At 32.0% G+C, this 27,304-nt stretch overlaps 1 protein-coding gene across 8 annotated transcripts in view; it reads right to left on the reverse strand.

Moving 5' to 3' along the window:
- The window catches only part of LOC128987657 (uncharacterized), a 28,758-nt gene extending 2,193 nt beyond the window's left edge, over positions 1–26,565 (reverse strand). For 4 of the 8 annotated variants that reach the window (XM_054408623.1, XM_054408620.1, XM_054408616.1 and 1 more), the window contains exons 1-4: positions 26,463–26,565; positions 16,127–16,253; positions 2,352–2,621; positions 1,259–1,453 (exon numbers count right to left, since the gene is read on the reverse strand). In XM_054408623.1, the coding sequence (XP_054264598.1) occupies positions 1,259–1,453; positions 2,352–2,621; positions 16,127–16,220 (559 nt within the window). In that variant the 5' untranslated portion in view covers positions 16,221–16,253; positions 26,463–26,565. Of the gene's footprint in view, positions 1–1,258; positions 1,454–2,351; positions 2,622–12,614; positions 13,289–16,126; positions 16,254–19,529; positions 19,663–26,406 lie in introns of those variants that run through there. The other 4 variants (XM_054408617.1, XM_054408618.1, XM_054408621.1 and 1 more) reach the window with 4 other exon arrangements.
- Positions 26,566–27,304: the final 739 nt, after the last annotated feature.

Below are 27,304 nucleotides of genomic sequence, written 5' to 3' on the forward strand. Positions count from 1 at the left end.
GTGTAACTTGGAACTGATTCAGTATTGGCAATTGTTTTACTGTGATACCATAACACGAAACCACTAGTACGGTAACTAGTTGAGAATCCAAATATTACAATTTAAGGATTTTGTTATACAAACTGGTTTGACTATTGAAGGAAGTGAACAACCTATGGCTGTGTCCATGCTTTACATATTTATATTAACGATAGCGACTTTTAAAGTCACATCTAGGATCATTGTCTTAAAAACGAAGAAAGAAAAATTTAATTTATACAGTTAGCACACTCTTTTTATGACTCATTTATGTTCTAAATGGATAGAAAATTGGCTACAGCTGTTCCATATGATGGGATGTTTCACGAATATTAGAACAGAAATATCTCTCAAGACGATTGTTGAGATAATATGTTACAGAGAAAAACAATTGACTGCAGTACAATGATGTGACTACTAAAACTGGTTTGTGTTGAATGACAAAAATTAAACAAAAACTGAAAATGTTCCAAGTTGTACCGCTCATCCTACTACATTCAAGACGTCCTAGTTCTTGAACTAAGACACAGACACTAAAAATCTAAGGGCTCAAACATTCCTGGTGCAATGTAAAATGAGTGTTTTTGTTTGTGGGGTGCAGAAAGAGTTTACAAATGAATTGACATGAAATGAAATGTTCACATAAAATCACACATTTACTAAAGTTAACTTATCACATTCACAGTATTTAATTGGTAAAACTTTTGTAAATGGGTACATTCTCAGATTATGTGTTTGAAAACCAGATTAATGGAAGTGTTCGTTTATTATATGATTTTGAAATTATATCATGTTTTACGTATAGTTTTGAAGGTCAAAAGTGAAATTTTGGACTTATTTCCTACCATACACCTAATCTTAGAACTTCATAATGTTGTTAGTGTATGAAAAGGAACATAAATCTAGTGTTTTTGGATTTTGGAAACTTAAAAATTTAATTCTACTGCTAAAGTAAACAAATCAAGCTTTTAAAATCATTACTAACCCGAGTCAAACTGTGCAGGAATGTGAAATTTTTCTAATTATTGGAGTTGTTAAATTTAAGTTTCTATAGAGTGAAGAGTTCATGATGTATGGTTTTAGTGAAAATGGATACACACAACACTCAACATGTTGACAGCGAGTGAAAAACAAGAAGAAGATTTCGCCATTGAGAAAACTGTGGGAACTCCAAACTGTGACTAAGATTTCGTTCACAACTCCAGGAGCAGCCAAACCAACCAAACACTTAGCAACCAACCTGGCCAGTTATAGACGTCATTGCGGCCCAGGTAAGCATGGATAATTTCAGAGTTAATCCTCGTAGACCTGATCGGGATGTAGGATGTGGTCCTCTTAGTGATCGTGTTGGAGCTGCTGCTACTGGAAGACTTGGAATAAGAAGTCACGGCTTTTGAGAACGAGGAGTCGAAGGAAGACTCGTTCAGTTTTTGGCCTTAAATGTCGACGTAATCCATAGACAACAGTTCGTGACAGTTTGTAAACATCCATTCAAAACATCACTTTACTCTTAACCGCTTTAAAGTGTAAACGGCAATACCATTTGGAAAGAAAACTCAACTAAATAGGTCTTAGATTAAAATATCACTATGTTCAGTTAGAAAGGTGGAAGCACCAAAGCACTAAGGAAGTAGAGTTAGTTGGTTTCCACTTTTGATAAAGTTTTAGATAAAGTTGCAGTGAATGTAGAATTTTGAAGTAGGATTATATACAGAAGGATAAGGGGTGGTTGGTTTTATAGTGTTTACCTAACTTGTAGTTTTTAACACCGGAAAACTAAAATTGTCCTTCCTCTTTATAATCTTTTACAGTTTGTCAAGGAATAACATTGAAAACAAATCATTTTTCACGGATCAATGTCATTATCTAGCAAGTATAAAAAAATAACAAGTAACAAGACCAGGGGTTTGACCGGTCCCTTTCAAAACCCAAAAAATTGCCATTGGCGTAGAAACACACACAAAATAAAATAACAATATTAGGGAATTTTTTCCACGTACTTGGTGAAATAATTAAATGAGAATAAACAATCAAATGTTGTCTCTAAATAATATAACTGCTAGAAAACTAGATGGTCAAAACTTCCATTAAAAGTATTCATCCAAGCAACTTAAGATTCAAAGCGAGCCAAAGACTGCAAGAAAATTAATGGTGCACCACTGCGGACGCCACTGAGTGACGCATGTCCCACAAAGTGGAGCCGGGATTGGTGTAGTAGTGGATGTGTTTATAGACAAGATAATTAGTCAAGTAAGAGGAGAGGACATGGCCAGCGTAGGAGTAGAAGGCGGTGGAATGGTACGGAAACTTGAAGTCACCGATGTCGACATTACCCGAGTAGCTGTAGAGCGAGGAGGGCTTCTCTTCCACGATGTCTCGGAGATGCGGTGGCGCTGGGGTGGTGGAGCGGGCCCTGGACAGAGCTCGGAGAGTGGTGGGGGGCACGGAGGCAGACCTCGGTGGGGGTGGCACACTGGCCGAGCGGGCAGAGCTGGGGCGGTAGTAGTGAGGGTAGCGGTACTTGAGGGGCAGAAGTTCGTCGATGGCTTCCAGTCTTCGGGCGTGAGCGTCCCACTCGTCCTCCGCCAAGTATTGGGGCTCGTCTGGACAAAAATTGAGATTACAAGTGCGGAATCAGATTTTACTATTAAAATATTTTGTCTACACTAGCGTTTTGTCATTATTTATTGACAGTAAAGCCCCCTTTTAATAGCACCACGATAAACCAAACCCAATTTAACCAAAAGCTGAAACAAAAATTCTAATTGAAAAAAATAGTTAGGAAATTGGAAATGTCCACATCAGTAGGTAGTTGGCAGTAGCTGTGAGGATTGAGTAAAAAAACAATTCTCAATTATTTTAAGAACTTGTATGCTATATTTGCAGTTTATAAGTATTAAGATGGCAGTACGGTAATCAAAATATTCTAAAATCGACTTTTGTAAATCTTTTCAAACCAAAATAGCCGTCAAATTCCTACCATTTATCAACCCAAAAATAGGTTATCGGAATTAAAAATTTTGGGGCAGACTCAACTGGTCCCGTAAGCCAGGTACCCTACTTCTACTGGTCCCAGTCTCAAGTAAGGTCTCTTAATCCGCACTTCCACTGGTCCCGTCGGCAGCCCCTTTGTAATTTGTCTAACAGGATTACGGCTAGTGTCTGTATAGCTATACAGTTATTATGCAAATAATAAACTATACTAACTCCATTCATCAGTAGGAGGAAGGGGCCTGAGGTGCTTCGTTGTCTCTAAAAACACATGTTTGGAGAGTGTTTGATAGATTTAGATAGTGTTACCAGTAACATTAAAAAGTACAGCATTAATGTTTATATACTTTCAAGTGTTTAAAAGGTGATTCAGCGAATGAGTATCAGTAATATGGCATGTTATAGAATTCATTGGGTTTTAATTCCTAAGGATACTAATACACAGTGTTGTGAATAATTTTCTATTATTTCATGCTGAAAATATTTATTATGAAATACAAATGCGTTAAGAAAAGAACTGAAAAAATACCGTATACAAAGACATGTGTTTAAAACAATCTATATAAATAAAACTAGAGTTTTGTATGTACATTGCTCAGAATCAAAAATGTTTAGGTTATTTTTACGTTTTATACATTAAAGAAGCCGAAACAAGTCTCATCTCAATTTCTGTCTGCCTGTCTTCCGTCTGTCACGGCCCAAGAGCCATTTACGCGGCCTTCTCCTGAATAACGAGAGTACCAATCAAGATCCGAATCATTTTAATGTATTCACTGGATTGGCGAGAGTGTCTTTAGCTATTAAAATATGGCCTCACTACTTTTCAAATAAACTTACGGACGTTTAAAAACCCAATTTTGTGCGATTTTTGTCAAGTTATCTCCCAATTTTTATCACATAATCATCTATGAAATAGCGAACAGCTGTTCGGATCAAGATTATTTTTCTCTAGATGTCACTGATATGTTTACATTTAATGTTATTTACAAATACCGCAATCATTTCCGATCACGTTTCAAAAGCAAATCCAAACCAAGTTGGATTAAAACAGTTTTTCCTTACACAACGGATTTAATTAATCGCAAGTTCAATAATTTGTGGGGTAACCGTAAATGAAAATAGAGATTCTTTGTGTATAAAAGTTTTCTTGAGTTTTGATAACCGGGAAAAAGGCCTTGAATCAGTGTTTTATATGGCTGGAAAACTTACATTTTTTACATAAGCATTACCAATAGCTTACATAAAAGGTTTAAACTCATTGACGGCACTTCAATGGTGGTTGTGTAAAGTGTAAAGTGACAACTGCAGTGGGTGATTGTAACAGAGGTTTACGGATTATGCTCAAATCGCTTTTCCAATGTGTCTTCTCAACGCTATGTGCTGCTCGCTGGACCATACAGCCAATAGACCAATTGCCTATCTCTTGGGATCGTAGGCCTAAACAATTATTCATAAGTTGGTAGCGCATATTATATTCCGTAAGTTACGGACAGGACAAGAACACCTTTGTTTTAGTGAAATTTCCAACCTGAATGTTTAATAGCGAGGTTGAGGTATACTATTTTAACTAAAATACTATCGTTTTTAGTATAGGTAGGTTTTTAGTATAGGTATGGTATCGTTTGGTTAGTTAGGTAAGGTTAACCTAACCTAACTAACCAAACGATATATCGAATTAAACAATCGAATAATCAATATTACTCATTTGGTTGTTTGTGCCAACAGATATGGAAGTGTACCCCTTATAGTTCTATTACGCATTTTTTTTGTACTTGAAACTGTCGGATACTGTATTTGTTTATATATAATAGTTTGGCCAGCATATTTGAAAATATGCAAACCAACTGCTGTTCTTTATATAGGAAGGTTTCAACTGACTACCATAAGATCCCCGTGAGTAGATCGGGCACACAGCTAAAAGATAAATATTTACGATTTAATAATAACTAAGTACATTTAAAAACATATTTCACAAAAATTGACATAAACATTGATCAAAAACCAGATCAAATACAATGATATATGAAATTAAATTGCAGAAAAGATATATTTACAATTGATAACAAAACAAAAAACTCATAAAATATACGAAAAAACGAAAAATACGACAAACTGAATGCTTACAAAGATTTTACAAACAAACTACCATATTACAAATGACTAAAAATTATATTTACAGACTCTATTCCCCTCGACTAAACCTCTCTGGGTAAGGAAACGTTTGATACATATTTTTAACACCCCCGCCGCAGCAAACCTGCAGACTAATCGATTTTCCATTTGCCTGATTGGTTTTACACTAAAATGTATCCTTAAAAATTTCACATTTATTCCCTATAGCATTTTATGATTGCCTTTACTACTTCCTTCACTACTTCCTATGTCACGGACCTGTTTCCTTCCCTTCCCATAGCATTTTAGGATTGCAGATACCTTAATGTATTCGTCATAAACAGATACTAGACTTCGCACTGCTACCCTTGACTACAATGTATCGAGTAATCTTAAGTATAATCTTTGCTCAATATTAACAAGTGATGTTTTTCCTTTTGTACTGTATTTGTAATTTGCTAGTATACTGTGGGTAGTTGGCTTATTATGAACACATGCTACAACTTCAAGTCTTTTGTTTACTTTTTCCTTGTTATTTAATTCAGCCAACATGGATACCTAGCAACCCATAAGACTAATGTTAAAAAAAATGTGATTTTCAGTTTCATTTTTCTACGTAATTAGATTTTTGTTGGCAGTTCTAACGGCATGAAACTCGTTTTTAGGCCAGAAATGAACTATTTACAACATTTGAAGAAAATCGTCGGAGCCGTTTTCGAGATCTTTGTGCAAGCAAGCAAGCAAGCAAGCAAACATTGCTCGTATTAGAGTATAGGATTTAAATAACATTAGTTTAACGAGTATGCCTACTTAGGTTTGCTGCAACAGGGAAGGTAACAATGTGTTTTTTTATGTTAATAGTTTAGTATGAAACTAGTTGTTTCCAGTTAATAATCTTAACTTATTTCAATATATTAAACAAATTTAAATAACCTTTTAACTCTAAACTTATCACTACGAAAAAAATCAAAAACTTTTAAGAGCTAAACTTTTAATTACAATAAATAAAAATGTTAAGCTCGATACTGTTTTAATAAAGGTTCTAACAGAGTAGGCTTACAGAATACTGACTGATAGACCAGTTAAAATTGTCATCTTACATTTAAAATTTTAAATGAGAAACTCTTCCCATAGCCGAACTTTCAGTAATAATTTCAAGATTTAGGACTTTGTTATTCATCTCTTTACCAGAAATCTGGTTCCATTAACCAGTCCTTTTTGTGGATTTAAATTCCTTAGTAAAATTACAATTACACATTTTTAAAGGCATGATTTGTGAGGAGGTTAAGCTCTTGGTGCTAAAGTGTGAAGAAATTCACCAGGTGCATGTAATTGGTCGCTCTTCTTGAATCAAAGTGTCCACTGAGTAGTAAACTCGACTGTCATTATTTCGTTGCTCAACTATTTTATTATTTATTTTGTCACAATGTTTATTTTTTTGTTGAAAGTATTGCATGATTTTTGGTCTTTTTTCAAGCATCTTCAGAGAATCCTTCACAGAAGATTTTGTCAATGATATTTTCATTCACAATACATTGTGGTGGAAGACGTATCAATGAATCACCAAGATCATTATGATAGCTCTCATGACCATTCCCTATTCATTCAGCAATAATATTGATTCGATTGGATTAGCTCTCATGTTTTTAGCAAGTGAAATTTTTTTAAACATTGGCCATAAGGGTGATCTATCCATTTCATCAGTCATCATTGTATTTGAAAGTAAAATGATAAATAAACAGAAAAAGTAAATATTAAAATGACATAAGGGAAAGAGGTTATTTTTATGAAGCGGACAGGTGTTTTTAAAAGTAAATGAATCATATGTTTGATAAACTTAACTAAATTTTCACTTATATTTAAAAATACATGGAAACTTTAAAGTCCAGTGGGGCGAAGCACATTGAACTGAGCGTGACAAAAATTATTCCATGACTTCTGCAGATAATTCCCTTTAATTTGACACATCAATCATCAAAATCGGTTAATAAATAAAAGAGTTTTGCTGTGCACAAGAAATTCCTTACGGAATTAGAATAAAGAAGATTAATGCATTTTCCAAATTTGATCAAAATATGTTCATAAACAAGCATACTACAACAGTTAACTTATTCTCCATAAGAATAACATGGGAATTTTAAAATAACAGATTTTTGGAATTTTCTCCGTAACAATTAGGCGCATAATAACGCTTTAATATACTAAATAATTTGTTTTTTAAGCTCTACAAAATGGTTTGAAAAGAAATTGCTAAATTTTAAGTTTTTATGGTCAAAAATGGGAAAACACCATAAAACCCCCCATAAACCCCTGTTCCCATAGTCCGATCATGCTGGTTCGCGAACTCATTCGAACACACATAAGTTTACACGTTTGTACCAAATTTCATCAAAATCGGAACATTTTTGCTCGAGTTATCGCGCTAACGGACGGTGTGGTGTTATATATGAATTTGAACGGATGGTGTTTTTTGCCTCTAGGGACCTCATAACGAAAAAAATAAATCGGTCCCGGGTCCAGGTCTCACCATGAGTACTACGGTAATAGCTTATTCCCCATAGGGGAAATTCGTTAAAAGTTACCAGGTTGATCTCCCCTGTTGAAAGAGATTCTAGCTTTTTGTCGATGAAGTATTTCATTGCTACAGTCTTCTTTTTCCTCCACGTTCCTTCTCTCCCCTTAACATTTGATTTTGAACATAAATATCCCTACTAACTTTGCTTATTACAGTACTACCTCTTGTACTCAATTTTGTTTACTTCTCTCATAGATGTTTAAAGGTATATTTATCAACTTCTCCTTATGGTAGGTGAGTGCTACAAAACCCCAAATTCGCAACATTCTTTGATACCGAGAGCGCTGCAAGTATTTGCTGTTGTTGACGTGTAGAGTGAAGTGATGCATTGTTTAGAGCTTCGCGATGGGATGATGACCTGGCGAGGGAATTCCAAAATTCGCACCATTCATTACCGAGGGCAGGACTGCAAGTATTTATTGTTTGTTTACATCACGCTTCATGCCTCATTGCCCCACTGGATTAGCCGCCCCAAAACTACCTGGACCTCTCGGGACCAGTGGAGTCGTTTTATTGCCCCAACCTTTTTCGACCCTCGGATTACGGGACCAGCTAACCATTACCCAAAATTTTAACTTTCTACACAATCTAAAGACTTCTAAGATTTTTTACCGTATTTAACAATTCCCAAAAATTGCTTATTGTTGCTTAAGTAGTCATTTGCTAGATAGCTCAGCTTCAAATCTGAAATTCAACCCTGAAATATCATACACAGTTGTCAACTGTCATTTTGTTATCGTGTATTGACAATCTTTATGATTAGGTTTCTTTAAATAGTAATAATATTGCATATTGGACTGTTCAATTATAATTAACATAGAAGATCAACAACAAATCAATAGCTTTAAAAGAACTACAGTTAAATTGAACTGTAAAACTGTAGAACTGTTAAATTTACTACTTTTTAAATTGAATCATTTAAGATGATGTTTGTGTTCGTAGAAAGATTATTGTGGTAAAAACGTCATGTTTCAGATTATGCAAAAATGGATTATTTACATGAAAGAGTCGAACTTTAAAATAACATACTGTAGGTATGTCAACTGTGTTGGATTTGAATCCATATTTGTTTTCAATAATTTATTTTTAATTGGTATTCAAGCTGCATATTGTTGCTGTACAATTTGCAAATATTTAATAATATAATAAATATAATACAGACGTATAATGGTCATTGAGTTCAGTTTTTTTATCAATTAAAATTAATATCATGTAGTCTTACAGTTTTTTTTTTAACTTTACAAATATTTTAAGTAAGGGAACTATTTTTTTCAAGAAAGAAAAAGGGGGAAGTGAGGAAGTATTCATTGAAACTTCAGTGTTTATGCATTTGTATGAATGAGACAGTGTAAAATAGAACATTTCGGTTGGTCAAAAGTGACATGCTTTAACTCGGGCTAAGCTATTAAAACAAAAACGTATTTTCTACAAAAAAAAAAAAAAAAACATTTAGGGAAAAGCTACATTCATGGAACTCGAAAAGACACATTTAAGTTTAGCAAACCAGTAAGTTCATAAACTTGAAACATGCAGAAATTGTTAAGTAGATTTCCATGTTTAACAATTCCTCATTTTAAAATTTTTGTGTTATATTTTCACAACTATTGACATAAGGAACCATGCCTTAAATACACATGCCAATTCGTCCATAAATTATGGAAAGATTTTTTAATTTCTAAACCAAACTAGAACTTGCTAGAACTCCCCCTTTTTCAAAAATGCATTCCCAATCTATTTACAGAATTCAAACTAATCAAACAACTATTTAAAATCTTAATAACTAGTTTAAAAAGGAAAAATATTACATACCTTGTTTTTATCTCTTTTTAAACTAATTGAAAATATTTATCTAATTCATTGCTAGAAAAAATAGGAATTTTACAAATATGTTTGTATTTGCTTTTGTATAGAACTTTGTGTATGTATATTAGGGTAGACGGTTCAGTTGTGGATTTAATCATTGGAAATCACTCTAAGGTATGGTATCACGTTATTTATAGTTTTATATACCCCATATTGCTTATACAAAAGTATATCATGTTCAAAAAGATTTTGTAATACAACTCATCAAAATGAAATAACATCATTAGTAGGGTTGTGGAGAGTGAAGTTGTAGCAGATTGGGTTTTAACTATCGAAATAGATTCTTGAAAAGTTTTAATTAATCTGAAATTGTATTTAAATCATATATTATTATCATGAAAATCATTCTCTTCGTGGTAAATTGTGCAGGTATATAAATTTAATAAAATACCAAGTTTTAGATTTCAAATGATCAAGAATGGTATTCTTCAGAAGTCCACTTTTGGGGATTGAATTGATTGGCAAAGAATAAGCTCTGCACCAAGTTTCTTGTTTACATAATAATAACCTATGTAAGAGGAGTAAATATTGTAGATGTAAAAACAATTTTTGTAGAATATTTTACAAAAATAAATGTATGGTTCAATCTCATGGGGTTGTGTTTGTCAGATTGTGTAAAATTTGTGTTTAAAGAGTAAAAGAGAAGACATTTTCTGCAGGCTGGGCTGAAGTAACCTGTATAAAAATAAAGAAGACAGAAGTTTGTTACAGACATAAGTTTTCCAGGTGACCTAAAGCGTTTTCAGGCCATGCACTACTTAACCACGGCTTCCGATCTTACCCGGAATTTTTCCATTTTTTTATCATGTAGAAATGTTCAATTAATAATTTTTCTGATGTTTCTACTTGATTTTGGCCCCGCAAGTTCAGTCACACAATATTAGTTTATGCGTTTAGCTGGGATTAAAATGGAATTGTTAGCAAGCGCTTTAACTTTAATGATGAAGCTTATTAAGCCATTCCTGTTATATATACAAATAAAAATTATAATTGAAAATGTTCCTTACAATTTAAAATAAATAAAATTGGACTGGTCAAAGTAAATTTCTTTTTAAATATTTATTCATAGCCAAAGACAAAAATAATTCTCTCTAGCTACAAAATAATATCAGTTTTTTAATATGTATTTGAAAATGTATTTCAGTAATAGTTGTCTACTATAAGTGCTTAGGGCATGTTTTTATTTTGTCAAAAATAGTCTTTTTTTGTATTTTTTTCATAATTTCTGTATTATTACAGTTGAGATTTTTTACAACAGAAAGAGTTGTATTTCTTAAGTCATTAGTTTATTTTTCTAATCTAGGATGAAGAACTTTTATGATTTGTTCGTGTTAAGTTAGTTTTTTATTCAAGCCATGCATATCAGGACATCACTACCATGCTTTACATAATTATCTGTGTGTACGTACCAAACATGTATTTTGTAGGTTGAAACTCCAGCAGACCATACATGCTCTTCCCCCACTTCTTCTATCTTCAATATTTCACCATCACTTTTGCACTTAATCTACTGTTCTAACTACTTTTTTGCCATTTTTTAGTGTGGCTTTGACTAATTTCCATTGAAGATTTTAAAATTATTATTAGAAACCGTACAAGAGTATACTTTTGAGTAAAGTGTTTTATATTGTGTTTTGGTGACTGCAATTTCCCTCAGTTTCTTTGTTCTTTGATTTAGTTCTTTTTTTATGAATATAATTTTTTCTAAAAGACTAAAGATTTTACTTTTGCAATCAATTTCATAAATTGATTTCTGGTGCTAGAACATACATTTGTTTGGCCCAAATAATCTGTAATTCATAATTTCCTTTCATGATCACTACCTAATTTGAAATCACTAAATTGACTTCTTCTTTCATTCTTAGAATGATTCATTTTCTGTCATATTGTTATTTCTGGTTTTTTTTTATGAGGAATAGTAAAATCTTCAACAGTTGTTGTAATCTTTGTGTTTTTTGTATTTTTTCTCAAAAATAATGGAGACTCAAGTTTTAAATAAATACAGTAATCCTACTCATTCGAAAGATTTTAATTCAACTTAAGTAAGTTCTCTTATCTCATTATGTTCATGACTTTATAGAAACAGTCATTGATGACACGGACGAAATATGCAACTGATGTTAAACTTAATTTGTCATTATAAGATTGTTCAACTGTTCGTTACAAGATTTACTGCACTTTATTGTCAAAATCTATTTAAAATTTAGCATGAGGACATATAATTATTTAATCCACTTTTTAAAGTTCTCTTGCAAGATGTTTTTCTAAAGACTCTTCCTATGTTTGATTGTGATTGACAAATTAAAGAATTTGGGTATAAGTAGTTTAAATTTTCAATAGATAGACCATTGTGACTTGATTCAAGAACCCATACAACGTAGAAGTTAATTTGTTCCCTTTCAAAGTATTTATATAATATTTTGGATACATTTCAAGAACGAATTTCTTTATAAGCTTAAGATTTTATCATATACTAGGATATCAAGCTCGCCTCTACTAGGTTTTGAGGCAAACTAATAGATGATATGTATCAATCTTTTACACTTCTGATTTGCTCATAAGCTTACAATTCAATTAACTTCTATGTTGTATGTATTCTACGAGTAACACTTGTAAAGCAATGGTTGTCGACTCAGTTCTAAGTCAGGGAAGGAATGGTGTTGTTAGAGGAGGTACACATTAGCTAGCCATTCCTTAGCATTAGCTCAAGCACACACTATATACAGGTCCTAGTATCGCAATGCTAGGGAATGCTTAGCCAAACGACTTGCTGAAACTCGACCAGTTGAAGTCTCATCAAAATTTGGTCAAATTATTTGGAGATAAAGTGTCAACTGTGTTTGTTGTAATTAAGGCAAAATATTTATATTTTAAACAATTTCTTTTACTATTCAAGTATTACAAGGGGGTTTCCTTTGAAATTTGCTTGACCAGTTTGAATGTTGACTTCATCTAGCTATTTTACACCGTTATACAACGTATGAATGAGATACCAAACGGGCAAGTCGATTATTGTGTTTAGAGGTGTTAATGAAATAAATCGTGTTAACGCAAGTCAGGAACAGGTTGAATGGTAACTTTTATTAACCATAGAAAAGATGGTATATCTTACAAAAGATAACATATTGATTGTTGTTAGCCACTCTGCACAGGCATTCCAATCCACACATTCGCTCGGCACAAGACAAAACTGACGGGCACTCGAATCGAAAGGTTTCAGTTCAAGAGCTTCGAGTGAGCTTGTCTGTCACACAACAAAACACTACACGTCCGTCGGGCATCATCCGCGAAAAGAACTGTTTCTCCGTTTTGTGGGAATTTGAAATTAAAATTTTGAGCGAATTTCTTACTGTTTGGTAGTGTTTTGTCGGTGGGCCCGGGAATAGACGAAGCCCTCTCGAGAGCCAATCACCGCGGGGGGCGATTCTCGCAACGGACTCTCAAACAGTTCTTTTCGCAGACGTCGGTTCTGAGTGTCGGCCTAGTGGCCCGCGCCGAATCTGGGGCTGGAGAAGTGATGGGCGTAAATGGGGCGGGGGGAGATCCCGTAAGTCTCCCGTGAGACTGGTTGGTATCGGTAGCCGGGAGTAAGGATACGTTCGCCCGCGTGGATGGGGTCGTCGTATATGGACTTGGAGGGCCATGTCGGGTAATCACTGATCAGTGGCCTGAAAACACTCCTAGGGGATCTGTAGTGCGTGAGTTCTGGAGCTTTCATGTCGTCTGTGCCTAGAAAGAGAATTGGGAGTGAGTCAACTCACAACATTCTATGGTACTCTACCTAGAGGTTTGTTGATAGAGATTAGTGTGAACTACGTTTGTAGTGCTAACAATCCAAGAAGATTTGAAGAATGATTATTTAAGTTTATTATTCTCTTAAATTTACTCCCCTATTTCATCAAAATCCTTAAACTGTCATTACACACCCTAATAATTTGTAGAAACATGTTTTCTGACTCAATCTAAGTTTGGTGAAATGTGAAGTATTTAGCTTTGGATGTAGAACAATTTTTAAGAGGAAAGTTCTAACGGTACACTCTTTTTAAATAAAAATTTTAATGCAGAGTTTATATCTGTAATCTTTGGGTACAAAAATGTTGCCGGAAAAAAGAAAATAGTTGTTAAGCAATTTTTAGTATAGAATCGCCACAAAAGACTCAATCTAAAAAATTCCTCAATTCTTTGGAAAAAAGTCTACACTAGTTATGAATTAAATTCTTTGTAAATATTTATTAATAAGTAAATATTAAAACACGTGTGTCATTATAAATCCTAAAACTTTAATTTAATTTATACTTATATTTTCTTTCAATTTTTTGTATTTCTGTTAGTTTAAGCAATGTTTTTAACATTCTAACATATCTAAATATTGGTATTCAGGTCCTAGCAAATATTTAAAAACAAAATGGTTCTTTATAACTGAAACTAGTTTATTAGTAATTGATTCTATGTATAAGGTTTAACTAAGTGGTGCAATCGACCTAATTATGCTTCACTCTGATTGGTGAGAAGTAGAAAATAAACTGAAAAAATAGTTGAACATTAGTTAGGAATGATACAGATAACGTTCTACAAATAGAATCTGTGCTAACTTGCCAAGCACTCCTTCTCAAGAATGGTTGCCAAAATTTAGGTGGTCTGAACCAATACGTTCTACATATCTTTGTTGAGTGGATTGTACATTATTGTGAACTGTAATTAATTTTCAATTGAAAATTAACATTAAAATGTGTATCTTTATTGAGAAATACAAAAAATCATATTTGGTAGTAAAAGTAGTTTCAGTGATTTCAAAACAACTTACAAAAATAGGTGACAGAAAACACATAATTTTAGTACCATTAAAAATACAAAATGTTCATGTTTAAAGAAAACAAAAAAATAACTTACCTTATACCTAATGAATATTGATTGCCCTTACAGGATGTTATAATATTATATAATGATGATTAAAATATTTCTAAGAAAATTACAAGTTTGTATATATGATTGATTTTGTAATTTTAAGTAAAGTTTTAGGTAAATTATGCCTAGTTTTGTAATTCAATCTATGTTATTGCAATCTCATTTCATTATTTGAATAATTAATTAATATAATCAGTTGCCACTGTTTGATAATAGTTTCCTCATGCCCAGAAATAAGCAGAAAATATCTTATAAACAGACTTATATGGATGTTTTTATATAATTTTAAATTTTTATTTCTATTATTTTTTTACAATTCAAACATATCACCATATCATTTTTTTTACTGAAAAATACAAGATTAGATTGTGCTTTCCCCTATTGACTTACTTTTTTCAATTTTGGTAAGAATCATTTTATGTTGAGAGCATCAAAATTATTAAAATCAACAAACAATGCAGGAGAGTCTAATTTTCAAAAACCCTTAACGTGTTAAAAAACATCAAGTTGTAAAAGTTATAACATATTGGTTGCAGTTAAAAATATATATTATTCAACACACTAGTTATTTCAAACAATTTCTCAAGAAGTAAATTTTAATTTTGTCTTTAGGTTTATTCATAGACAAATATTCAGCATATTATTGATTCAAACACCAAAACACCATGATTGTTTGTACAGACAACACACTTGGTTGTATACTTTTCAGTTTCGAACTTCCCTTTATAATGTTATTGTTCTTCCACTTACGGGCAGATCTTTAATTAAGTCAGTTAACATACATTTTAATTTTCTTGTTGATTGTATACATAGATGCATAGGCATAATACCTGCCATGGAAAAACGTGCATTTCTTTATTATACTGCGCAATAGGAAACATGTTTTACAATAAGAACTTCAGAAGATTTTAATATGTATGAATTATTTACATGTACAATTTGTGAAGGTCTTTTCTGTTTTAACAAGAAAAAGTATTAATTTATATTGCCAGTTCAAGAAACAAACAATACAAAAATTTAGAAAATTTCACAATGCCAGTGCATTAGCTACATTAAACGCAGAACTTCTCTAAAATGAATCAGAAGGTGATAAGCCTTTGTTTTTGTTTCTGATAACCAGTAGGACTTGTAACCAGTACATAGCTAGTTGAAGTTTAATTTTAGGCATTGATTTTCTTTGTTCCAAAAAGTATTTGACATGGGATGTCGCTTGCATGCATTTTAATCGAAAATAACTATATTATATAATATATACTATATGTTATGATTCTAAATCATATTGATAGGCTTGGTAATAATTATACTAGACTTTTAAAATTACTAAATATCAATTTTAGGTTTATTTCAAACAATTTTTGTTCAAGATCCTCAACTCAGATATGCACATTATAATTTTTGAATGGTAGCCATTTTATAAACTGACTTATCAATAGTTTCTAAACATTTATTTATATTATATTTTTAAATTATACAGATTAAATATTATTATATTTATATCCTTTATAAATTACACTAAAGTATACATTTAAATTTGAGTTATCTTTCCACAACATGTTTGCTGTCTCTGAAGCTAATCATATCATCTGTCCCAACAGATATGGATTAAACTTAGCATAAAGTTCACACAAAGGGGTGAAATGAAGAACCAACAGGTTAAGATACCTTTCAGTGCCCTGACGTAGGATTGCCAGAATCTGGCCTTCCGCTGTACAGGCTCGTTTCTGCCAATCATGTCCAAATGTTGTTTAAGAAGCATGTTGTGTTTGTCTTGTGTCCTTGCCTGATGGTCCTGAAACAAGAAGTTGAGTTTAAACATCTTTAAATAACACTATTGGTGTAATAATGTTTTTTTCCACATCCTAGGTCATGTAGTTTTCCAAGAACGTGCGTTATATGATATAGATAGCGACATTTTTTGTAAAATTGAAAGAGAAATCTAATATTCACATAGACTTCCCATCCAATGTAAAAATTTGAAGCCAAGAAAATGGATGAAATCCTGGCCCATCTCACCTGAGGGTACTAGCATTGAGTATTAGTTGTGTAATGGAGTAAATATTAATTAAAATCCATGCCAACAGCTTATTGATTTATCACTTAACAAAGAATGTTGTCATTAGTTGGTGACCATCTCAACGAATTGCAACCTCGTTTTAGGCCTCAATATTTTACATTGGATGGGAAGCATACTCTATGTATAGTCAATGATATTAGTGAGAAAAATGGTCCATATAGGAACAAACTATATTATTGTTTATTGTTTCTACAAATAGTATACAGTATTTTACGTCATCTCACAATGTTACAGATTTTGAACATCGAAAAACTGATTTTAAAGTGGCAGAACATTATAAATTATAATTTTTAAAACCACTTTTGTAGTTTGATTCTTTCTTGAATTAAAATTAACAATATCCTGTGTAATTTGGTAGCCAAACCAATTTTAAACAGTCGTAAGGGTAGCCTTTAGTTAAAGTTTAAAAGGTGATGAGCAAAACCTGTTTAGACTTCAGTTTTGTTGACATAATTTGGCCTGATTTGTTCTTACCAATCAACATGATTAATTATTAATTTTGTCCCATTTAATTCAGTCTGAATAAAATTACAATGTGGACATTAGTTTATCACTAATATCTTTAAGAAAATGAATTAAAAAAACATAAAACTATTTTATGCCATCGCGTCATTTAATTATTTTTCATAAATGCAGTTGTTAGACATGGTATTACTGTGTCAATAAATACACAATATGTCAGCTAGGTTTATGCAAAGTAACATTATACCACGAACATATACATGTTGTCGAATGTTGTATTATAATTAGTAAAACAGGTTAATGTTTTCAGAGGTTGGCACCATTGGTATGTAACCCTACTCGGACGCCATCTTGGGTTGTGGGTGCCGCACGCGGCTAATTTTGGCGCGAAGGTTGCCCGCGTTATTTGTAGCCCGGGAGCCTGTGCCCGGACGGTGGGAAAACAAATTGGTAGTTAGTTAACCGACAAAATTCAATTCTAAAACTTATTACTTTTCTATAAACAGAAAATTAAGTAGTTAAGTTGGTAATTTAATGTAATCGCGTTGGAAAATAAACCGGAAAGTTACATCCACTCTTACACTCGTATTTATAAATTCTTGAACTATAAAATATCAACTTCTTCTCTCAAAATTAATATTATATCAGTTAGGTACCCTGTTTAAAGTTATGAAGTTTAACACACAGTTTTTATTGAGGCTACAATGCTGAACCATTTTAATTAATCATAAGTGTTACCAAAAAGCACACAAATAACATTTTCTCTAAAAATTTTCAAGTATAACATCATATGAACTAGTACAATTTAAATTTATGTAATAATAATAATAATATATTATATTATTTTTTTATTATGTTAGTTCACATATATGCTGTAACATTCTTCGAAGGGAAGCAGGAAATGACACATTGAACTGACTTTTCATATACTATATTTTTTTAATGAATGTTTAAATAACGTTTCGCCAAAATGTTTCATTAAAAAACGAGCTAAGCGAGGAATGTGAAAGAATACAATGTATAAGACTGCGGTGTGAAAATAACGCTTGTAAAAAATAAAATCTTTCAAAAGTCAATTTGTGATATCCATCACAGTTTTTTATAAATAAATAAATTTAATGTTCGCGAATATTACCTAACACAAAAACCCATACAACTGTTAAATAGTTTTATTCACTAATAGTATAAAATAGACAACTGTAATTCAATAAAAAAAAAGAATATAGAATATTGTTTTGCACTTGTAAAATGTGTTAGCACAGACAAAAAGAATTAAAATTTTGTTCTATTTGTCTATGTTAGTATACAAAAATAAAAGTTTTTTAAAATAACACTCTGCCGTTTTACTTCAATGGTGTACTGTTTGACCTCAAAAACAACTAACGTGAATTATTAAAAATACCTTTTGGTGTGAATGGGCTTCAATAGTGTAATTTTACAGTCAATTTATTTGAACTAACGGTCTAGGATTTGCCTCAATGCTCTAAAACATTAAAAAAAAAACGGTTTACTTTCTTGCAAAAAGTTTGACGTTTGACGTTATTTCTTCAAAAATATGCTGTCTTAAATATTACGTCTGAATCTCAAGATTCTAAACCAAGCTGAATTAAAAGTATAATTGATTAAAAATATACCTTATTTCATGTCATGGTAAAATATCATAGTAAAAAGCTAAACTAGAGATCCAAACTGTCACTGCAGCCCACTATGTGGATGACTCGTTAAACGATATTTTATTTAATAAAACAATGGGCTTAGATAGTCCATATAGATGGAAATTCTTCTTCAGTACCCTAAGCCAATAATACAACGGAGCTATGTTTCCAATTTAATTGTTGAAAGCCTCACATTTAATAAATGAAGGTTTAAGTTAACTGTGTTAATGCAGAGCGATCCGTTGATGTCTAGACTGTTTTTCATATTATGTACAGTCATTTGAGCACATCTTTATGTTAAAACTAACTATACACCCTTTGAAAAGGTGCTATGGTATTATAGAGATCCTTCAGAATGTATAAACTATCTTGATATTTGTACCTAAATTCATAATTTTGTAGCCAGTTGTATAAATTAACAAATTTTGATTGAGGCTCCGTCAAATTATGCTGCAAATTTATCATGATCGCCGTTCTATTGACTTTTTAAGCCAAGCCATAGTTAAAGAACTTATTTTAAATATAACAGTTTATGTCACTTTAACTATCTCAGTAACGACAACTAATAATGATAATGATATTTAATCACTCTGTGGGATGCTTAATTTCAAACAAGGGTTTTCAATCAAAGATTTGCTACAAATAATCCATAGATGAGAAGTCAGCTAAGATATTTACACGTCAATGGACTGACAGAAACACAACATTAACGTTTAAGAACTGAATCAAGGGAAAAGCGGGCGTTTTTCCATAAACACGTTTTGACAGCTTTAAGGAGATGTTGGAAAAATAAAATAAATGTTTTCCAAAAGGAACTTTGTATCAAATCTTTAGGTGCACTGTGCATCTGAAATGTTAGTAGGTCACACTTTACCTGTGGAGAAGAGTGGGAGCGACTATCGCGAGGGACTGAGCTACAATGGCCTACTGAGGGTCATCATGACACCTCCTCCCCCTCAAAATAGCCCAAGGGCGTCCCCTCGCCCAACCCGCGGTTGTATAGGGTATAATGTTCCTATAACGTTAATGACCACTTTTACTTTCACTATTGTTTTGGTTTAAATGTGGAAGGATTTAGTTTTTAAAATACGTAGAATTGACTTTTGGATGTACTGATGTAGATATCCCATCTGTGGAGATGTAGACGATTTATTTCATTTTAAAAGACTATATTTGAAAGAGTGATTCATAAAGTACGCTTGACTAAAATTATATTTTTATCCCTAGTTTTTGTTACTGAGATAGTTGATGTAGGATAAAAGATGCTACAGCCGTTCTATCATTATGGATGGTTAAAAGTAGGTGAATTCTAAATGAATCTGTAATTTAAATCAGAACACTCTGTCGGTGCCTCAGTTGAACTACGTCCATTTTGATTATGAAAATTGTGACACGTTGAACACGGGAATGGAGTAAACTGTCAATAGTCAATATTAAACATACTCATTATAGATTTATTATACTTCTGGATATTGAAAAAACATGTCAATTTCACTGTCGGTTCTGCCAGGTTAAGATGGAGGGAGTTTTTATTTTTGTTTTCCTATTTGTGTTTTGTTATTTCAAAAAAGTTAAATATGCCAATCTAATTTAAAATTATCCACATATAAGCTACTATCATTCACAAAATAAGGGGAAAATAATTTGGTCAGCATTAGTGGACTCGAATGTCACCAACACACATGACAGTTTTAGAAAAATCTGTCTTATTATTATAAAAACAGAATAGAATGTTACTATATAACTATAAAACAGTAAGACGATAGACGAGTAGTCTACTTTCACTCTTAAAAGTCAGTGGTTATGGTCCCTATAAAAAAATCGCTATCAAATATGTAGTTTTGAATTGATTGAAGTGTTTTATCAAAAAGTGTTTTATTTACCGTATACCAAATAAGTAATACGGATCGATAATGAAAATGAGTAATACGCTTCAGAGCATTCCAAAAATGTATAACACTATGGATTCTTAAATTTTAAAATTTCATCGGTATTTTTAACTATACGTTCAACTATGCTTATATAGTTAACATTATTTTTATTCAATCCATAAGTATCTATTGACGAAGCGTTTTTAAAGTGAACAATTCAAACCCTATTGTTGTTAGTATTTGTCGTCAACCTTTAGTTGGAAATCATTTATATATAGGGCCATGATAAGAGTGTCATCTGGGTTCAAATTCGGTTCCACTTGCAATACCCAGAAAACTATGGTACATTATGTTTAATCAAACAGTATATCAAAGAGCATCTTATGCGTAGTTGAAGCCTAGTATGAAAGTTCATAACGTATGGGATGAGAGTAATTCTTTGTGTAACTTTGTTGCATATAACTAGTAGTTGCTCGGATTGTTAATTAAAAGATTAACTGTCACTGCTAGCTGGGTCCATTTTCAAACTGAACACAATTTTAATATTTCTCAACTTAAAACCAATTCGAGGCCTGCTGCTACGCCTCAGTTATCCGTACATTTAAGAATCGTTTTATAACACAGTTGTATACATATTCATGGTAAAATTAATTTACCACAGTAATGGACAGTTTATTAAAAATTTAGAAAATACTATCACAACATACACTAAACAAAATGCTTGCATTTGAGTTCGACTGTACAGGACCTGTCACAAACACCAAGGAAAAAACTAACTTGCGTAGTTGGTCATGTAAGCATAACTTCAATGGTCAGAATCAGTCTAAGGACATTATACAGCAGACAAAGTGGATTCCAGAAATAAAATAAGACGAGAGGATAGTTAGAAATACGTTACATTAGAGATTTTGATGAACAAAACACAAGGTAATACATATTTAAAGAAGAAGGGCCAAAATAAAAATTAAGATCAGCGGACAGAGAAAAGGGAAAGTGATCTCGGAGGAACAAATAAATATCCGAACGATTAATTATAAGGCATGGAAAGAATAACACTATAAGAAACTGATTAAAGTGGTCCAATAAAAAGCATAAAAGGAAAATAATAATGTAAAAACTAACTTAGTACTATTTTACATGCTTCGCAACGGGGTAAGAGAGGAGAAGAGTAGAATGTGTTTTTAAGCCAGCGTATGAATTTGCGTCGCTAACGAACATTGATTATAAACGACTCCTGCCACATTGATTAGTTTAGTTCAATCAGCTGTTTGATAAATTTAAGATGGTGTTTTGACACGATATAAAATAGAGCAAACATAGGCCTATACAAAACAAATATTACAACTGGGGTTTTTAATACCTATGTCATTCATATTTATGTCCTAAAGTCAAACCTGGGACAGAGGCCTAAATAGTTAGGTTTTGTCTATTTAAAATCTTAGTTGGTCAAGTAGATTTTGTATGACGGAAACAGAGTGACATCACCCCAAAAATGTGTTCTTTAAAGATATTGTAAAAAAGATTCATAAGATGTCATTAATCATGCAATCTCAATGTTACCCTGATTTAGAATTTACTAAATAATTCTTTCTTGATTTAAATTTGATTGAGGTGACTTGCAAAGTAAAATAAAAAAAAATATATTTAAGTGTAAACATGGAACAAATGTAAATAAAGAAAAATTAAAATGTTTAACTTTTTTACTGTTTTTATCGAAGTTAGATAATAAAATATGTAACTCTCATCAGCTGAACATAACAGTCCCGAAACCCCCGAAGTACTACTCTTCATCATAGAATTAGTAGTTCCTATATATCTGCATTTTCCATATTTGAGTCAAACCGTCAATACATAACCGTTTCTAGTAATAAACGTGTATATAGTAAAAGCTTAACTGGGTTTTTATAAAATCTTTATTGTTTCAACATGATATACAACAATAATATATTTTTGTTAGGTAAGATATGTTGTCAATTGAAATTTCTGTAAAACGCATGTGTAGTTAGTTTGTAAACAGGGCAATACTGTATGAGTGCTGAATACAATACCTTTCAATTGGTTTGCTTTCACAACAAAATGGTGTACTAATTTGTAATAGGGAAATGTAGTATTTGAATTATATCTTGCTACAGTGCTACAGCTGCTATGTATCTGCTGAAAATATAACTTTCAACTTTCAAGGCGTATCCTGTAGTAGTAAAGCACCTCTGCGTAATTCAAAGTATTTTAAAGTTTTTTAAGGGGTCAAACCTCTATTCTTGTTACTATCTAACTGTGTTAACTATGTTGGTAAACTTGTAAGTAAACTATCAGCTGTTCTTACATTGTTGTTGAGTAAATACAGTGACAACATTTGTTTCCAGTCGAGTTGTTTCTTCAATATTTTAAGGCTTAATTTTTAAGTTGTAAGCGCTTTTCTAAAATAATGTCCTTGGTATGTGTGTCTCATAAAGTTCATTTTTGTGTTTGTATTTCACAAGAGAATAGTTTTAAAAAAAATGTTTGACTTTGTTATGCTTAGAAGTGTTTGTGTTTCTACGCAATTGACTTTGTTTTATTATTGAAGTTCTACATAAATTCAAATTAGAGATAAAGTTTAACCATATTCACTTAATTAGGCCAGATTTACATTAATGCTATGAAAGTTCCATCGTAACTAAGGAATTGAAATATTTACTGTGTACTAGGTACATGGTAAGTCGATTTATTTTCTTTATCAATACTAGTTTTAGCTATTAGAACTACAGCGGATAGGTTCTTTAGAACAATATGCCAGGAGTACGGTGTTGTGGTTTCAACAGTTCAAGAAGTAAACATTTACATTGTATACTTAGCCAAGAATAGCCAACACTGTTAACTTGGGGTGGACCTTGTTTATTAGAGAAAGACTCTTACAAACCTTTCTGATTATTCCCGGTGATATTATTTGTTTACTCACAAATACAAAATACTTTATTATCGAATTCCCACAGTCCAATAATATTGAAAGGGTTGTGGCCTTGAGTCTGTCCTCCCTCATAAAATTCAAAGTTGTTCAATTATTGGTGATTTATCATTTCTAGGTTCATAATAAACTAGAGCTCGCCCCATGGTCGCAAACTCGACCAAAAGTATGTGTTGTACGATTTTATATATTTTTACCCCACACTGTAAATAAAACATTTGATCGGAATTTCTTCCATTTGTTTTGATTTTCTGTTAGTAATTTTTTGTTATTTCATCACCAACATAGCAACCCATAAGGCGGATGCAAATTTTTTTAAATTTTTTATTTATTTTTTGTACTTATTTTTTTGTATATTTTAATTTAAAAAGGAATTCTGCACATCTACAGGGAAATATCTTTCATTTGGTACAAATCGCTTGTAATTCGGTCCTGTAGTAATCGGTCAGGCTAGCTGTCATAAGTTCTGCAAAAGTTGTTTAATATATAAGATTAATGGTTGACGTTTGTTTTCATCAATATTTAATGTTGTTGTTTTATAGGGTTTAAAGCAGTTTGTGCAGCGTAACCGTGAAGTTTTACGATTTAATGCAACATTTAATGTTTGCTTACTAGCTACAATAACTATTACTTACCTGTTATCAATATATCTTAACACAATATGAAATTAGCACTTAAGGCCAACACTAACGATGACAGGAATTAAGAAATTGTAGATTGGGTTCAGCGTATTCCCCCAGGGTTTCTCCCATTTTTAGGGTCCATCCAATTAAAAAGGCGTTGCTGTTTTGTTTCTATTTGACTACCTAATTGATTTCCAGTAGATGGAATGTCAACATTTGACATAAAATTAACATTTTGGAATGTGTACATATACTTAGTTGACAGTAAAAAACCCCAAATAAAATGTTGAAAAGCTTATCAATATGCTTATCTATTGTAATATGGTTGGTTGATTTACTTATATGATTGACACTTTCGAATTTTTTATATATATTCAGCTTTTTAAATTAATGTCTTTTGAATGTTTGTTATTGTTTATGTTTTGTTTATGTATTGTTTATGTCTTCTAGATTGCAGAAAATGTTTCGTGATTATCTATACTATTATAAAATGCAATTGAAAGTTTGTGGGTTTTAGTCAAAAGTCAACTTCTTTTAATGCTATAACAAAACTTTCAAGATAGATTTTACCCTTATCATAGGAATGATTTTAAGTAAATTAAGGGAAAACTAGAGCACGTTATCCTGTTGTATTACACGTTACAAGACTTAAAAATCATTATTTATTAACCCTGACGAAAAATCATGATATCTATTTTAACTTGCTTCATGGCTTTTAATTTATAAACATATCTCATTTATCATAAACATATTGTGTTATGATGAATAGATACTAGAAACGCCCACATACAAAAAATTGGTACAGTAATTCTGCCCAGCCACTCCTCAGACATTATTGTAAATTTGTACATCGTTGAGAAAGTTGGATACATTATTTTTATTTCTCACAACCAAATTAATCGCACATGAAACTTGTTTGGTCACAGATTACAGTCTGTTCACAAATAATTTAGCTAAATCTTTTATTAAATCGTACGAAACCAATCGTTAATTTTACATTCATTAATCGTCCAACGAATAAATTAATATTGCAAAAATGTCAGCCGACACGAAATAAAACGCTAACAAAATAAACGCTGCCAAAACTCTAAAACTCCAGCCACGACATTTCTATTTGGGTCGGAAGATTGGGAGCAGCTACTGTTGATGCCAAATTTCTCCTTACTCGTCAAGTCTGGTTCTTTTGATCTCAACGAAAAATATACATCTTATCGAGATAGAAGGAAATGCTAAATATATATTTCATTTGCAGAATAATCATGTTTTGATATTTATTTGGGGTTCAATGTTTGATTGGTTCCTCTCAAAAAACGTGTTAAATTTTACCCTCTAGCTTAAATGAAGCAGAATAAAAAATAGCTTTGTGGATGATTAATGTATTAGTAAACATTTCATATCGGATAAACGATGCATTCCATAGTAAACTTGAACATTATAAGATGGTCCTCCTTAGACAGTTTGGTATTTAAAGTATACTGTGTGGACGCAATTTTTAATGTAGCCAAATAGTTTTGAAACAATGGTTTCTTATAATTTTGTATTGTACTTAAATAGGCTTGTACATTCAAGCTGGCATTAAATCAAGAGTTAAAATCATTCGCGTGATAAAATTATTTTAGAAGATATGTTTTAAAGTTTAATATTGCGTTTTTGGTTCATTTTCAACAAAGTGCAAAATAGAGAGAAATGTGTTTTATCTATTTATTTTTGAAGACAATAATAGGTTTTTTACATACCTCAGTCAAATAGTCCAAAAAATTATTATTGTCTTAACAATATAGTCCAGGGGCCGAAAACATGAATTTTGATTTTATTTTTGAAGTAGATAGGTAGATATATGGACTTTTATTAATGAAACATGTTTTCTTATAGTTTCAACAAATATATTAGCAAAATAAAAGAAAAGAAAAAAGATCCCTAAAAATCAAAAACCTTTACAAACTATACTGAAATGCGTTTTCAAACCATAGAATCAAAATTATTATCGTTAACATTGGGAAAGGCTTATCAGGTTTTTTTTTTAAATATATTCTGCAAAAATTATACTTACAAAAAATTTTTATAAATTCCTAAAAAAACCTAATGAGAAATATAAAAGGTAGCTTTTACTTATGAAGTTACAAATCCTTGAAACCGATTTCAAAATCCACAAACTTTTTTTAAAAAGAATTTTAAACAATACATAGTCAATTTACCTACAAGAATAGTTTAAAATATTTGAACTAGTGTGTTAAAATATTGTACAAGTATTTCCTGATTTTCAAAAATCGCTAAGAAATTAAAATACTTTCAAACCACACAGCTTTTACTTACAATCGGTGTTATTAATCCTTGGGTTAGCTGTGTTAATACCGTTTAGGAGTGCTCACCTATTCGTCTGCTCACGTCCTTGTCCAAGTCACCACTGTTGGATCTTGCTGTGGACGCGGCTGTGTTGGCTCCCTCCCCTCCCCACCCCGTGACGTCACACACTGACCTAATCACCACTCCGAAATACCTTGGTAAACTTGAATATCATGTAAACAACAAGTATTTATAGCATGTCGTAGGCTTGTTCTTTGGGGGTGAACTGGTGGGCTGGGGGAGAATGTTTGGTGATTATGGGGGTAAATACGCCCAGTTGCCATTAATCTACATAATATTTTTGAAAGTGGATTTGATGGTTGATTAAACTAGGTGGAAAAGTTAAAAAATACATATTTATACTCTCGCCTAGTAAATAAAATTGTTCATAATGAGTGCCTAGGTTTGCTGCACATAGGGGAATACAAATCGTTGTTTTTGGCTAGAATTTAATCTATGATGAAGGGAGGACGTTTGAAAATGTCAATTACCTATAAATAAGCAGTCTAAATTAATTAGTAGGTTAAACCAGTTAAACCTTCTTAAAATGACGTGGGAGACAATGTACTGTGGTTACCACTTTGAATACCTTAGTAACAAGTGAGCTTAGAATCAATTATCATGGAAGTGATCAAATTTGGTCCATTAAAATGATGCTTAGACTGTTTAGAGTTGTACAACATTATTGGTATGGACGAATTCTCTAGAAGCTCTACCCCTCAGGCCGAATTAATAAAGGAAAGTTTTTCGCAGTTGACTTTTGGTTCTTAAACCAATGTAATATATGAAACTATGTTTCTATAAACAATGGTATGCATTGTACGTAGATGCAATGATCTATAGAACTTTTAAAACTTAGCTATGGGTT

The sequence above is a fragment of the Macrosteles quadrilineatus genome, unplaced genomic scaffold (assembly GCF_028750875.1).
Source record: "Macrosteles quadrilineatus isolate MER2022 unplaced genomic scaffold, UCM_ALF_1.0 Scaffold_2__2_contigs__length_208266976, whole genome shotgun sequence".
In the NCBI taxonomy this organism is placed as follows: domain Eukaryota; kingdom Metazoa; phylum Arthropoda; class Insecta; order Hemiptera; family Cicadellidae; genus Macrosteles; species Macrosteles quadrilineatus.